The 14,794-nt window shown below is 36.9% G+C and overlaps 1 protein-coding gene across 2 annotated transcripts in view; it reads right to left on the bottom strand.

Annotated features, from left to right (window-relative positions):
* Positions 1–3,719: 3,719 nt before the first annotated feature.
* Positions 3,720–14,794, bottom strand: part of PIGK (phosphatidylinositol glycan anchor biosynthesis class K) — a 76,265-nt gene continuing 65,190 nt past the window's right edge. For both annotated transcript variants that reach the window (XM_035333316.1, XM_035333315.1), the window contains exon 11: positions 3,720–4,947. In XM_035333316.1, coding sequence (XP_035189207.1) covers positions 4,831–4,947 — 117 coding nt within the window. In that variant the 3' untranslated portion in view covers positions 3,720–4,830. The remainder of the gene's footprint in view (positions 4,948–14,794) is intronic.

Raw genomic sequence — 14,794 nt, 5'->3', positions numbered from 1 at the left:
TTGCATTAGAAAGACGAAGGGAGGGGTAGGTAAGGGGAACCTAATATCATCACAATTTAAGCCATAATATTTTGATTTACAAACCTAAGCTGGACAGGAAAACCAACACAAAAAATAGTAAGGAACTAACAAAAAACAAACAGCAGTATGCAATACTTAGTGGTACTCTTCATTTGTAAATAAATAAAGCATTCGACAAAGGAAGTAAGTAACATTACATTAGAACCAAATGTAAAGAAAGCATGGAGCCTAAACTTAAAATGTCTGTTACATGCAAAACCAGTGGACCAAGTCATGCATTTAATATATGACAGCATGCATTTTCATGCATGGAAGGAAATACATGTACTATTTCAAATTAATCAGCTTTGACATAGGAACTTGTATGACATGCCATGAATCTCCCAAATAAAACAGCCTGGTTGCCTGGTCTCCACAGAGCTGTGTCACCAAAGCTATGAGTTAGCGAGCAGTGTGAAAAAAAAAAAAATCATTCCAAAAGAAAAAGCATCTTTGCTAGAGCTTTGCCTACATTGCTGTTATTCTATAAAAGCAGCCCATTTCTGGTATAGCTTATTGTGTTCAAGGTACTCAGTGTAATCAGTGCTACCAAGTAACTTCTGCTGATACAATCCACATCTCTAGTAGGCCTGTTAACAAAAAAGGCATGGCTGTATTGACAAGGCTTCAGTGTGCTGTATGTATACACATACCAAGCAACAACAACAGTCTAAAAGTTGATGAGGAAGAAGACACAGTACAATTGAACATTAAGAGAAGTATGTCCTCAGAAACTTGGAACTGAAACCTTAAACACTATCAATTCAATCATTAAATAAGACAGAAATCCTCATTAAGGAGAAAAAGTAACTAATTTTAAATAACTTGCATGTGAAATAAGTGCTAGGAAATGCTGATTTCAGAGCACATTACACAGCATATACAAGTTTTCACACAAAACACCCACACTTTGAAGATGCATTTCCCCATATATAGCACGTTATTTTTAAAAGTTAATGGAAAGAGGTAAAGCAGAGATAACAGTGGAGTATACACAGCAGAAGTTACCTCCCACAAGAAACATCTCCCCCTTTTTATTTAAAAAACAAAGACACCTTCTTTTTTATCACTCAAAAAATGCAAAAAATCTATTATGCTCATTATTGTAAAGAACTAGTTACGGTTGACAAGACACTTCCATTATATTTACTATTTTCTGTAGTTCATAACTTTATGGATTAATTAGTCTCCTGGGTGATATATTTTATGCTTGTCCTCAGTCCAAAGGTGAATTAGTCCAGAAAGCATAATAAAAGTCAAAGAGGTCTCACAGAGCTCTCTGACAGACAGAGCTGGAAGATCTATACACAAGGACACTTGAGTTTGCTGATGATCCCAGGCTTTGTCCCCATATTGTCCCATATACAACACTTCCCTGTCCGCATCACTATGCAAAACCTCTCTATGCATGATAGCTGAATCTGGTCTTTGCTCTTTCTCAAATCACTGGCTTAGTACTATGTACAACTCAACCCTGCTTTAACATTTACCAATCGCGATTTGAAGGGGCATTGGACCACGAGATCTGTTCACTTCCAGTACATGTTTCCAGGTTGTGGTACCAGAGAACAGAAATCCCTGATTGCTGAAAGAAGATATGGACTCAATTTGCAGACACTCAGCAACAGAATTAGAAACAGATTACATTTGCTTTCTTGAAGTCAATAATGGAGACCAGCCTCTAGGGATGGGGGGGTGGGAAAAAGGGACAAAAACCAGGCCAGTCTCTAGAGAAGAGACATACTCTTGTAAAGACACTTTTTATGAGCCTGTGATCTTTGCCTGTACTAGAAAGACAGCATTTCATGGCAATATTCAGATAAAAAATATGTTTGGTTGGCACAGACAAATCAAGCGCTGATCATCTCATCACTGCTTAGGCTTCCTTCTCCACTGATTTCTGTGGGAATATCACTTTTCAGTCTGTTACAGAAGTATGGCTTACAGTTGTGCATTTATGTAAATGTTTGGGCATGGTCGAACAAAACTGTTCTCAAATGTATACAGCATTTTAAAGACCATTTAGAAATCAAATGACGTGCAGAGGCATGAGAGTGTGTATAGGCGTATAAACTTACTGTTAACTTACCATTTCTCCAGTTGAATAATGGTAATGCATTTTAACACGATTCTGAAAGAGAGCTGAAAAACTGAAGTGAAACCACTATTTTACATTTTTATCAGCCTCTAGTGTTCTAAACAATGCCTACAAAACCCATTGCAAGACACATCAATGCAGTTACATAGTACAAGATGCAGACATGCATGTACAAAATCCTGCAAGCATGGGCATGCTTGGTTCACAGACCTTTCTATGTAGACCCACACAATGCTGAAATTAATTCTGCTCTATAACTTCCTATGCAAGGAAAAATAAAGGAACTGCCATCTGGCTTGTTTTCTGGATTCCATTAAAAAGATCATCTGTGCACAACGCAGAAAGCATCTACACTGCACAAGCATATTTTCTGGCCTGAAAAGCACACATGGTGTATAAGAATGTTCTGGTTTGTTCCCAGAGCCCAGATCCCAAACTGTGTTTGAAGGGCTGTCAGGGAAAAAGATTACTAACTTAAAGCAAATAAATAATTGCACAAAACACATTTACAGACAATTCCGAGACACTTCTAAGGTTGCTTTCAGGCTATAACTGCTCAAGGAATAAAAGTTAGCATAGTATAGAAAATACTGTCATACATGTAGCACAGACAACTTTATGGTTTCTCAGAGAACTATCTCAACTCCTTACTTTGTGCTTATAAAAATGCTAGAAATGCCCAAAGCATAGTTTGGTGCATTTCAGTCTAATTGTTGTTCTTGCTTCAATTTAAACACTTTCATAGGCATATTTACTGAGTGCTTCTATTCATAAATAGCATTTTAATAACCAACCTAATTGCCTCCTTTTCCCCAGGCAGATAAGCTTTTCAAAATACAGTAACTGTGGTATCTTCTGCTACTTGCAAAATTTAGCTGAGTTCTGTTGATCTTTCTACCTATTGCATCCTGGATAAGGTGGCTGGAGAGAGGGAAAGAGAAATTGAGTATGGTCAGAGGAATCTGAGTAAGTGTAATTGCAGCTGAAGTAAGGCAGAAAGCTCAATCAGTTTCACTTTAGCCATTTTAAAGTATGTGATTAAAAATACTCATTGAAATACAAAAAAGTATCAAAGGCTGGATTAAAAAATTAAATGTAACCTCTAAGAACAAATTCTGTAGGATTCATTTCTATAAAGCATCTATACATTTCCATGCAATGTCTCTACATTCCTATTTGTCTGTCTGGAACAGATCTTAGTTGATTATTGCATTAGAAATAGCCGAGAAAGATAAAACTTTACACATTTTAGGAAGTCACCCTTGTATCAGGTTTTGCATCACCCTTGTATGAGGTTTTGCATATGAATTTACGGCCTGTGAAAAATGCTATCCAAAACAAACACACATCATACACACACAGCTCTCTGACAAGGCCACTAACCCTAACCCAACGTTACATGATGCCACAGTCAATCTGAAAGAGAACAAAAAGGAAAAAATAATAAAAACGCATAAGCACTGAGATTTGTATGTTCTGAGCAACAGGAAAATGCTCAATAACATATGCTTAGACAACACTATTGCCTCTGATATAATGTGCAATTACAGGTAACTCCTAGTGACGTTTGACCATGTACGCATCAGCTTTATTATGATTAGGATAGAGAACAGACTCCAAAAGCACACTGCAAGAGCATCACCTAGTTGACAGCCTCATTGTGTCCATACATGCAGAAATTTGTTCTCTTCACTAGTATCAGTATATTATACAGACAAAATGCGTTTAGCATGCATTCATCGTTACATGTCCAAGAAGACCAAATCAATATGCCAAAACACAATTTACAAAACCTAAACAATAAACCTCATTTCCAAGTGCTCAGACATTACAGAGTACAACAGTACAACTGGTAACATTTTTCATCCTGATGCTAGAGTCAGTTTTGCTCTGTGCAAAAATCCAGTGCACTGAAAACCCTGAAAGAGGCCAACTCTGGATCATATGGAGTGAAAAAGACATCTATGAAGGGTTCCTAATGGACATGGTGTAGTTGTAGTTTCACCCTTTTCAGCATTTTATGAAGTAGATTCAGTAAGGTTATCATGTATTTTTGTTTCACTTTCACCAGTTCATAGAATCCTAAATCCAAAATTGCCTAAAGGTGAGAGGACTGCTCTTAGGGTTGTATTTAACAGAGCAGGAAAAAAAAAATCAATATCTTTCTAGAGTATTTCTTGTATTTTTTGTTTTTCTGAATAAAGGTTTCAATACATCATGCTAAAGTCTGCAAAGTGGCTTAAGCTTTTATTGATAAAATGACATCCTAAATAATGTTCTGCAAACTGTCTAGTTTTTCAGTGATAGGATGACTCTTTTAAGATTTACTTATAAGTATGGGGAAATGAATTTGCCCATTCACATTTCATAGTCAACCTTAGAAATTCTGTTAAGATATTTAAGTCCCCTTCTTTTTAAATTTAACTGGAAAGATAAGCTCAAAAAAGCATTAAAATATGCTTAAAGCAAACTTTACAAAAAAAATGTCTAATTTTATAACCACCTGTGAGACTCTCTTCAGAAAAAGGAGCAGAAGACATGACTTCAAAAAAACATTTGAAGTGAGATTGCAACACTGTTTTTTACTACAACCATAATACACATACTGGGAACTCAAATGACACCAGGGAACCCAAAGAAGCAGTCAAGGCAATCATCTTGCTTGCTCAGATTCAGAAGATGTGTTTCATGTGCTTGATTCCATATGTTTTGAAGAAAACCATGATAATCAATGCCCACAGTCCTAGAATAAATCCTCCAGGAGGATGCCAGTCCTTTTGTTTTGGCTTCTGAAAAAAAGAACAAACAAAAAGAGAAAAAGATTTCATACTTAGTCTCAATTTTAAACAGGCACAGTGCTTTATCAAGTGCAAAAAAAGTAAAACTCCTGGCAGCAGAGAAAAACACCATTAAGCTGTATTTCTTCATAAAGAAGAAGCATCTTTCTTCTTGATGTGGTGTAAATGCTGATGGGAAGAGAGGAGATGCTCAAGCAGGGAGGTTAAATACCACAAAAGGCCATTACAACTGTGCCCATGATGCTGCTTTGATGGTGCACATCGGCATTGTGGGACATGTTTAAACTCACTTCTTTGGACAGAATTTCTCATATCTGGTTTCATGTTAATGTAAGAGAAGAATTTTACAAGTATAAAAAACAGTTCATGCAAGTGAAAACATGAGAGAGAAGGTATTGTTTTTCCACTACCCAGAATGTTTTCTACAGCTCCTTTTGTATTCAGATTTTTTTAAATAAACATATCTAAACATATAAAAAGCTATGATTCATTATTAAAGATATATCGTAACACAAAATAGGATTTTTTTAATGTCAATCACATTTCCCAGAGGCCTCACTGAGTATAACTGCTTTTCCTTAATGTAGAAATGTATTCTGCAATTCAAATACCTGCCCCTTCAACAATTTTTTCATCTTCAGTAAGAAGAAATTCACTGCAATCTGTTAAGGCTTTTTCTATCACACACTTAACAGTAAGGAGAGATAAAACTCATCTGTCCCCTTCTTCCTCTTCTCATATTGACAAAACTTTCAGATACTCCATATTCTGTGAGAAATGGATTCTGGGAGATAGATCTTGGGGCGTGCAACTGCTCTTATCTCTAAGGCTAAGCAGCAAAGTGAATCTGTATGAATACAAAATTTTAGTTAAGAATATCATGACAAAAGTATCAGAATTACATTATTTAGAGGTATAATTCAGTCCCTCATGCCTATGTCAACTCTTACTTCAGCAGTTATGCTTTACAGGTCTGCTTTGCAGACAAGTGATTTACTTTTACATTAATATATACTGTACTTTCTGAGTTTTTTATTCCTGCCTTGCTGAATGATTTGCACTATTCTGTCCTCATACAGAATGAGGCACAAGGGGCACACCGAGTATTTTAGCTTTGTTGCATTTAAGTCAATTTTAAAATTCTCTTTCAGCCATGTGAATAACTTACAAAAGATGGTACTGTTTCAATTTCTGCATGCATCTGCTTAAGATAGCCTGCCTTACTGTTCTGCATTAAACATACCAAGTGGCTGGTGAACTTTAAGGCAATAAGGAACTGTTTGCAGCATCTGTTCTTTCAAAACAGCTTTTCTATCAACAAGAAAACAATGTTTGTGTATTTTCAGCTCCCATTCTCTAGGCTACATAGTTACAGCTTTAAGATTTTGTTTAAGTATGATTGCACTTAAAAGTGGGACAAGAGCTATGCCCCCGAGACACCCAAAGAAGCTGATACCCAGAAATATTAATTATTTTGTTTCCTCTGATACAGGAATCGCAGAACAAGCATTATCATTTATATTAGTAACAACTAAACCAAAGATATATACCAAAGATAGTATATATATGTATGCAAACCACTCAATTTCCTAAGAAGCAACCATCAGCTGCAAGGGACGCGATACTGGTAATTTGCCACCTCACTGATTTCACAGCCACCCATCTCCATATAAAGATCTCAGGAAATTGACTCTGAATGTTCAAAAAAGCTGCCAGCACACCTCACTTCTGAAAGTAACAGCACATGACACTTCTCCACACAGAGGAACTTTCTTGTTTAAATCCTCCTAATTAACCCATAACTTCGTATGCATATTGCAGTGCCCGTTTCATCAATCTCTTTGTACTATCAATCTTTCCTTTCTTGGATCTCAGACAAATTCCTTACCACAAAGTGGCATCTGACCCTTCTAGACAAATGACTTCAATTTGCAGTCAGTGACACTAAAAGCCTCTCTCTCCTATTTTGTATAGAACACGTAATTTAATTTCTTTAAAGAATTTATATGAATAAATATTTATAAGGTGATCTATGAGTATGGTTTTCCATTTTGTCATGCCATGTATTTAAAGCTCCTCCATGAAATTCCACAAGGAAACAAAGGCCAGTGCAGTAATGTCTCTACACTGAGATATCAAGGACATAAAATTACCAGCTTAAAGCCATACAATGCAGTGTTAAATTCTGAAAGATGTATTACTGTTAAAAACATGAAGGTTCCACAAAAAATATCTGAGGCTATACAAGAGCTACATACTTGGCCATCTTAAAAATAAATTAACTTAACAAAAAAGATTCACCGACCTAGAAACTGGAATCTACATGTAAATATTAAACCACAATAAAAGGACAGAGAGATGCAACTCTACTGTACATTTGGAAGTCAATAGTGAGGTTAATTGAGCACAAAATTATATAGAAATACGCAAGTATTTTCCACTGGGGGCATGCAGACATCAAAACTTTCTGAATGCCTAAAGTGAGATTACACAGATTCATGTCGAAACCTTTAAAGTATACCTGTAAGTGCTGAAAGAAGCAGGTTTCTTTAAATTAACTTCATCGTAGATTCCCAAGAAAGCTCATCATTGACATAAAAACATAATTAGCTTTAGACTTGACAAATTCATCCATTTAAAATCATAACAAATTTTACACAGAAAAGTTCAGTAACACATCTCTGTCCAGCTGGGCACATCAGCTAAGCACCAGGGTTCCTTTAGGAAAAGCTGCCTGTCGTGACTGTGAATTGCACCCCTCTGGATTTAGGATGGAGCCCCTGCTTCTGGAAGAGAACTGTACTTGTAACATATGCTGCCAGAGCTTTCGGCCAGCACAGCTCTAACAGCTCACCCCGCAATTCTTCCCTCTTGGCACAACTGTGTCAATGCCAAAAGCAATGCCCACGCGCCTGTGTGGACTCAGACGGGTGGAATCACACCCAGCAGGCACAGCAACGCCTGTGGTGTTTCACCTGGAAGTCAGAGGCCAAGCCAGGACGGCCTCCTGTAGAGCACAGGCAAGCCTCTGCAGGAGCTGCAGAAACTTCTTCACCTACAGCATTTTGCTCAGGAGGGCAGGGAAGCATCATTGAGATCTCTCCTAGTGGGAAAACCTATTAAAATCAGAATTATTAGCGAATTGAAAGGTTTCCTAGTTTTACCTGTACATACTGGAAACAGGTTTAGAAAAGATGGTTTCTTTCTGTGCTTATACCAGTTCTGCAGCCATAAGCAATCCCTAGATAAGCTGGCCCTTTGTATCGCTTTTAGGATTGATCAGAAAGCATTAATGAATAAAGTTTCTCCCAGAATCCTATAAATAAATAAATAAATAAAATCAGTACTTATGACATGAACAGGGCCTAATTCAGGGTCTTATTCCAGTAAATTTCTGTGAAAGACAATTTTTGAAATTCATGCATTTTCTCACTTGTGATAAAATGCTAAATATGGACAAAAAAAAATGTTAAGTGGTGCAGTATTTAAATTTGCAATTAATTATATAGCTTTATTGTGCCTACATTGATGTGAGAATGTGTATGATTGAAAGACTACAGGCTAGTTGCAATACTTACAAATTATGCACAACTCTCTTATTTGGAACCGATCTGGAGGAGCAGAGGCAGTAGCTTTTTGACTCATTCTGAATTTCACTGTAGCAGAACACACACACGAACTTTGCTAAGTACTGCTTATATAATTGACATATTTAGGTTTTGTGATTTATGGTAAAATACAACCCCATTATAAACGCCCTCTTTCTCCCTGCAATAATAGCTGTAACACACAGGTGAAATACACATACAGAATGGCACAATGCGTCATGAACAAATGCATTTAGCAGCTTAAGGGCTAGTCATAATTGAGTTGCTGGAGATCCCAAATTAAAAAGATAGGTAGCTAAGCAACAGTAAGCTTCCTCCTGTGAACAGTTTTCTGCTGTACTCTCTCTAGTTCTGGTAGACTCATTATTCTGTAGAATTTAAGAAACAGTTAACAGAAAGTTGCTCCAAGTACTGTAATTAAGGAGAGGATAAAGCAGAGTATTTTCAAACTGGATGGGTCTACAGAGACCATAATGGAAAGTATCCAAGAGTTTCAGTGAAGGTGTTTCATAAAACATACAGTACTTGTTATTGCAATTAAAATGAGTTTTATGCAAGAAATAAAATGTATTAAAGCTGAAGTAGTAATTAGATGAAGAATGGTCTAATTTTAAAATGTCACATCAGAACAGAAACAAGATTTAAAACATCACGTATTAACATTTCACATGGAAAACACTATGATAAATACCATTATAATCCAACCCTACAGTCCTCTTCCAGCAGAACTCCCCTTTGTGTCAGTGTCCTAAATAAGGATAAAAATGTTGGTACAGAAAGCTTTGAGTTAAACTCAGAATCCAGAAAAAGCAATGCACACAACATAAACGTAGCAGCGTTACAGACAGGAATGTAGAAATTCCCAGGCAGGAAAGAGGTCAATTCTTCAGTCTACACCAACATCTTATTCCACACAGGGCTTCAGGAAAGGATGCAAAACCTTAAAAATCAATATGTACAAAAGCTTTCCTACAGGGGATGTTCTACCCAACCTGAGACAGGTGATGTGCGTTTGTATCACAGAAGTGCAAAATATTCATATTTAATCACACAAAAATCAAAAGTTACAAGTTCTGTATTCCAATGAGTCCATTAAAGTGGCAGCTATCATATTTCTGATTAATCCCTGCTTAATTCTCTCTGGAATTTCACAGTGCTCTAGGCCCATTTTGGTCTATTTATTGCAAATAAAAATATCACTTAGGATCCTGGGGCTTTCTGGCAGACAGCAGCAGCTACTAGGGGAAGTCCGGTGCTTGTCTCTCTGTGGATTTCTCCACCTCTACAAGTCTTAGGGGTCAGCAAGCACTTGCAGAGAAGTGAAGCACAACTGCTGCTTGTCAGTGCAGTGCCCTGCGTCATTATTAGGTATTGGGGTGAATCATACATATTTTGGGGTGTAGATTTCCAAGATTTTTTTCTTGATCATTCTCCATTTGAACGAACATTTCTATTTATTTCATTGCAATACTAAAGCTTTTATTTTTTGTTTCTCAACAAACCTATGTTTATGTTAGGGTCTATGTTGAAAACCAGTATTGCTACCTGAAAAAAGATCCACATTTCAAAAAGGAGGTCTTTGAAATCCAAGACTAACTTCAGATCCAAGATCACTTACTTCTTATCTCAGAAAATATATATATATATTATCTCAAACCAAAGGTCAAGGAAACTATGGAAAAGTCAAATTTGACTAGGCAGGACCGCATGTCAGCAACATTTTGTATATTTCTTAGAGGCATTCCATAAGAATTTGGCTTTACTTACAATTTAAAATTGGGTAGTCATTTCAATTCTTATGAGAAAACACACAATAAAGTTTTATTTCAGAACAAATTTATGTGCGTCACAAGTAAATCACGGCATAAAATACATCCTCAGAGCTTTTATTAGGAGTATGCACTTCTAATTTGTCAGTTACAGTTTTGATTTGTGGTCCTCACAGTGGGTTGGGGGAAATCAAATAATTCCAGCCATCTAGTAATAGTTTAATCCTCTTTTGTGCCCACAGCAAGATTAAAGTCATAACAAAACTCCAACCTAGAGTGGTGCCTGTTAATCTGCAAAACAATTTAAAGCACACTTGTCTAATCTCCCAGTTTGTATTTATTAACCACAGCGCCATGATTACTGATATCTCCAATATTAATAAAATAGTGAAAAAAGTTCACTCATCAACAACAAAAACTCATGGAAGATATGGGGAAAAACAGCAGTTAAACTAAATTAACATGTCATTGCCAACAACTGCATTTTAAATATTTACTTTGAAAACGGTACAATCACCATGAAACAAATACTGCTATGATAGCTTTAGTTTTTCCATTTCCTTCTAAAATACATAATCTGTAAGGGCTTTTTAGAAATGAACTTCTACTTCAATTACGGCTGCTCACTTATTATTTTCTACTTTCAGTGTTATCTTTCAGCATTACATAGCACTTTAAAGTGCTTTCAGTGTTTTAACAATTATTCATTAATCTTCCAACCTGTGACACAACACATAATATACTTATTCTAATCACAGGGAGCATTCCCAGCACCTGAGACCCTGTGCAGTTTAATTCCCAGACAAGCCAGCATTCATATGAATGATGCCTGATTGGCGAACAGGTATCGTGCTATGGGGCCTCCAAACCAAGATGCGTAATTTGATAAAACCAAAGCTAACAAACCCAGCTCTGTACTGGCAGCTCTAACAGTGCATATCTGTCTGGTACAGGTTGGCACAGCACAGGTCTTAACTCTGCTGAGGTAAGAGGGCTCAGCTCTTACCTGCTCAGTACCAGCAAATTATATTATGACACTCAAAATAATGCATATGCTTAAGGACAGAGATGAAAAAAGTCACAAGATAAAGCGATCTATTTCATATATAATATATATATAAATATATACTTATATATATATAAATCACATCTTTTTAGGATCTATTAGACATTGTTTTTCTATTCATATTCATTCATACTAAGCAAAATTGTGTTTCTGTTCATATTCATACTTTTATATGAAGCCATGATTATGATCTTCATAAAAGATCAAATCAAAGTCCACATCAAATACATGAATTACATTTGCAAACAGAGCTTCATGCCAACTGAAGCACGCAAAAATAGATGAGCAGCATAATTAAACGGACTTGATATTCAAAAGTTGGCCACTGTTACTCTGAGAAGCATCCTTCTGTTCAAAAATGTTTTTACTTAATTTGAACAAGGATTATTAGCAAAAGCATGACTGAAGGCATTCAGCACACAATGCCATGACACAATCCAAAGGATAAGGTTCCTGAGGTCCTTATATCAGAGGGGGTCAGAAAATGACAGAAATATGCACTAGCTATATGCACACCTCAGTGGAGGGAACCTCCAAAAGTGACCCTCCTGCTGCTACCCAGACTTTTGGTGAGGCAGACAGAAAAAACAGGTGCAAAAGTTCAAAGGATTTGAAAAAGGTCTGTAGAGGCTCTAGTTGGTTAAATTTATTTTGTATTATCTAGAAAGGTGTGAAGTGGGCCACCCTACTCTCACAACAATATTTTGGAGCAGTATACACTGCTCATTTTCCCCCGGGAAAAGACTATCCCAAGGTCTTTTACAGGGCAAGGGTTATTGGTACAAATACAAGGCCTCAAAACCATCGGGAGCAGAACCACAAGCAACCACTCAGCTCTGCGGAGAGGAGGCTGCATGTGCCAGAGCATGCTGCGGCCTGCTCCACGTTGGGATGACTGCCCCACGTACCAGCCTCCTGCTGGGAAGTCTAACATAGCTCTCACAGGGTCACTGCACCACACAGTGAGACCATTCAAGTACTTTTAAATCAACATACTCTGAAGCAGTTGTTTTTTTTTCCTTAATCTCATAAAATTAATTGTATGCCTCAAAACTTCCATTATGAAGTACAATTTTGTCACTCAAATTCCAATTAAGTTGTATCTGTTTATACGGAGAAGCCATGACATTCATAAATTATTTTGCTCTTCCCTTCATAGTAGTAGTGATGGTTCTAACCGCACATTTTTTCCTGGATATCCCGTGAGTATCTATTCATTTATTTCCAGGTGGCAGGCTGTATTAACAACAGATGTTAGACAACATTAGATCTTTTACTCAATATGCCATATTGAGTACAAAATCTAATCAAACATCTTAACAGCTACATTTAAAGAATCCAAATAAATACTCCCTATTCATGTACTTTTTACTGCTCATTTTTAAATGTCTCCAGGATCTCTACAACTATAATTTAAAAAGTTCTCCTTTGCCCTAAGCTGTGTGCAACATTATACCTGTGTGCAGTAGCACTCCAGGTTTTTCTAACTTTGACTTGCACAACTCAAAACTGCATTACATTTAAGAGACAGACATGAGAAAAAATGAATGGAGGGAGAAGGAGGGCTGAGGCAAAAGGTGTATGTACGTATATATGAGCAAGATCAAATATAGCTGTGTTTTTACTGCAAAACATTTTCATTTTCGGTGAGAAATCAGGGTATTACAGCTGGTGCTGGATCTGTTTGCTCCCCACCACCACACTGCTTTTAAAAGCAATTGTATGCAGTGGTTTTGCACTTGCATGCCAGACAAGTATTCTCACCTACGTTTATGTTGTATATACTGTCTCCATGAGCAGAAAAAATGCAAAAGGAAAAAAGAACTATTCTGAAACATCAACCCAATAGTTTTAGATATTCTAGCTGCTATACAACCTTGAAAACAAATCATAAAACATGGAAGCAATACGGGAAACTTACTTAGTAGTTGCACATAATTAGACTAACACCAGAAAGCCATTCCTGTTATGCTTGATATGTCAAAGAACAAAGAGTCCCAGAGAGCAGATTCATTCCTGCAAAGAGTTTTTGTAGGCAGCTGCCATTAAGAAAGAATGACAGATTTATGGTATCATAAATATTCCGTTTTCCCCCATAACATTTGCATGACACCAGTTCATCAGTCAGATGCCACCAGGGGCTCAACAAAGTCCTGGAAGAATGAACGAGTATAGCTGACTATATATACTCCCCCAGCTTGACACGCGTAGTATATACACTATCACCTTTCTGAAAGGGTAAGTCCTTTACAAGGATAAAAACCACGGACCATCTTATCTAATGGCAAACCTGTTTCACTTTAGCTGCCTACCACCTAAAGTGACCACTGGTTACTGCCCTATGGATGTCATGTGGTACTGTAAATGTCCCATGTAAGTACTAATCATCTGATTGTCAGCCACATTCTTGTAGGTGGGCTTTCAGCATTTCTTCCATACAATCCTCCTGGAAATATGCAATCACCTGAGTCACAAAAGTCAACGTGTGGGGTAAGGATGTGGGGAGGAGAAAGCTGGCACTGGCAGGGTGCCACACGCAGATCACGAAAGCTGGTCACTGAGGAAGTAGCTGCCTGCAAGAAGCTGAATCAGACGCATACAAAGAATTTCCACAAGAACAATGAAACAGAATGCTATCTTGTCTGTTTAACAATATGAACACAACTCTTCCCGTACTGAAGTCTTCACTCATTTACCCCTTCCACCCATTCTTAAAATGGAAATGATTTCATCAAATTTCAACTCTCTGAATTATTTAGGAAAACAATTCCAGACAGAGCACTAGAGAACATTCTGCCAATATCTCTATCTCTTGCCATTCATCAGTACTGTCTAAAGCTTCAGTGTTTCATTGCCATGCTCCTCACAGCATGCTACTGAGGGGTAAACAAACAATAACTAACTTAACACAAAAAATCACCAAGAACACCTAAGTTTACATGCTTAAGCGGGATAAATGTGTGACTATATTTGGAGCTAACAGTGTCATCACCTGAGGAAAAATGTTCTGAGAAGTATCTAGTATCTCAGACAGCACTACAAAACATGTCAGGCTAAAATTGATAAGATTTATATTCTGTCCTTATCAATGTGAACTTACTGGTAACAGCTACTTTTTATTCTGCATGTGCTCAGAAGAAAAACTATAGCAGATATAAGAAAAAAATGGATCACTGTTACTATTAATTTTACTATTCATTGAAATACCATTTACATAAACGCTGTCTATCAGAGAAACTTTCATGTGTAAACAAGACAAAAGCAATGATTAATAAAAACTATACAAGGTTATGTGAGAAACTAAAAGTGTTACAGAACACTGAACTGACAGCAGAAAGCTGAAATTAAATCTTCCATCTTAGACAACCTACTATAATGTACTTCAGTAACCTGTT

The sequence above is a fragment of the Oxyura jamaicensis genome, chromosome 8, assembly GCF_011077185.1.
Source record: "Oxyura jamaicensis isolate SHBP4307 breed ruddy duck chromosome 8, BPBGC_Ojam_1.0, whole genome shotgun sequence".
Lineage (NCBI taxonomy): Eukaryota > Metazoa > Chordata > Aves > Anseriformes > Anatidae > Oxyura > Oxyura jamaicensis.
Note: the sequence above shows the minus strand (reverse complement) of the source record. Positions and strands in the feature narration are given on the sequence as shown.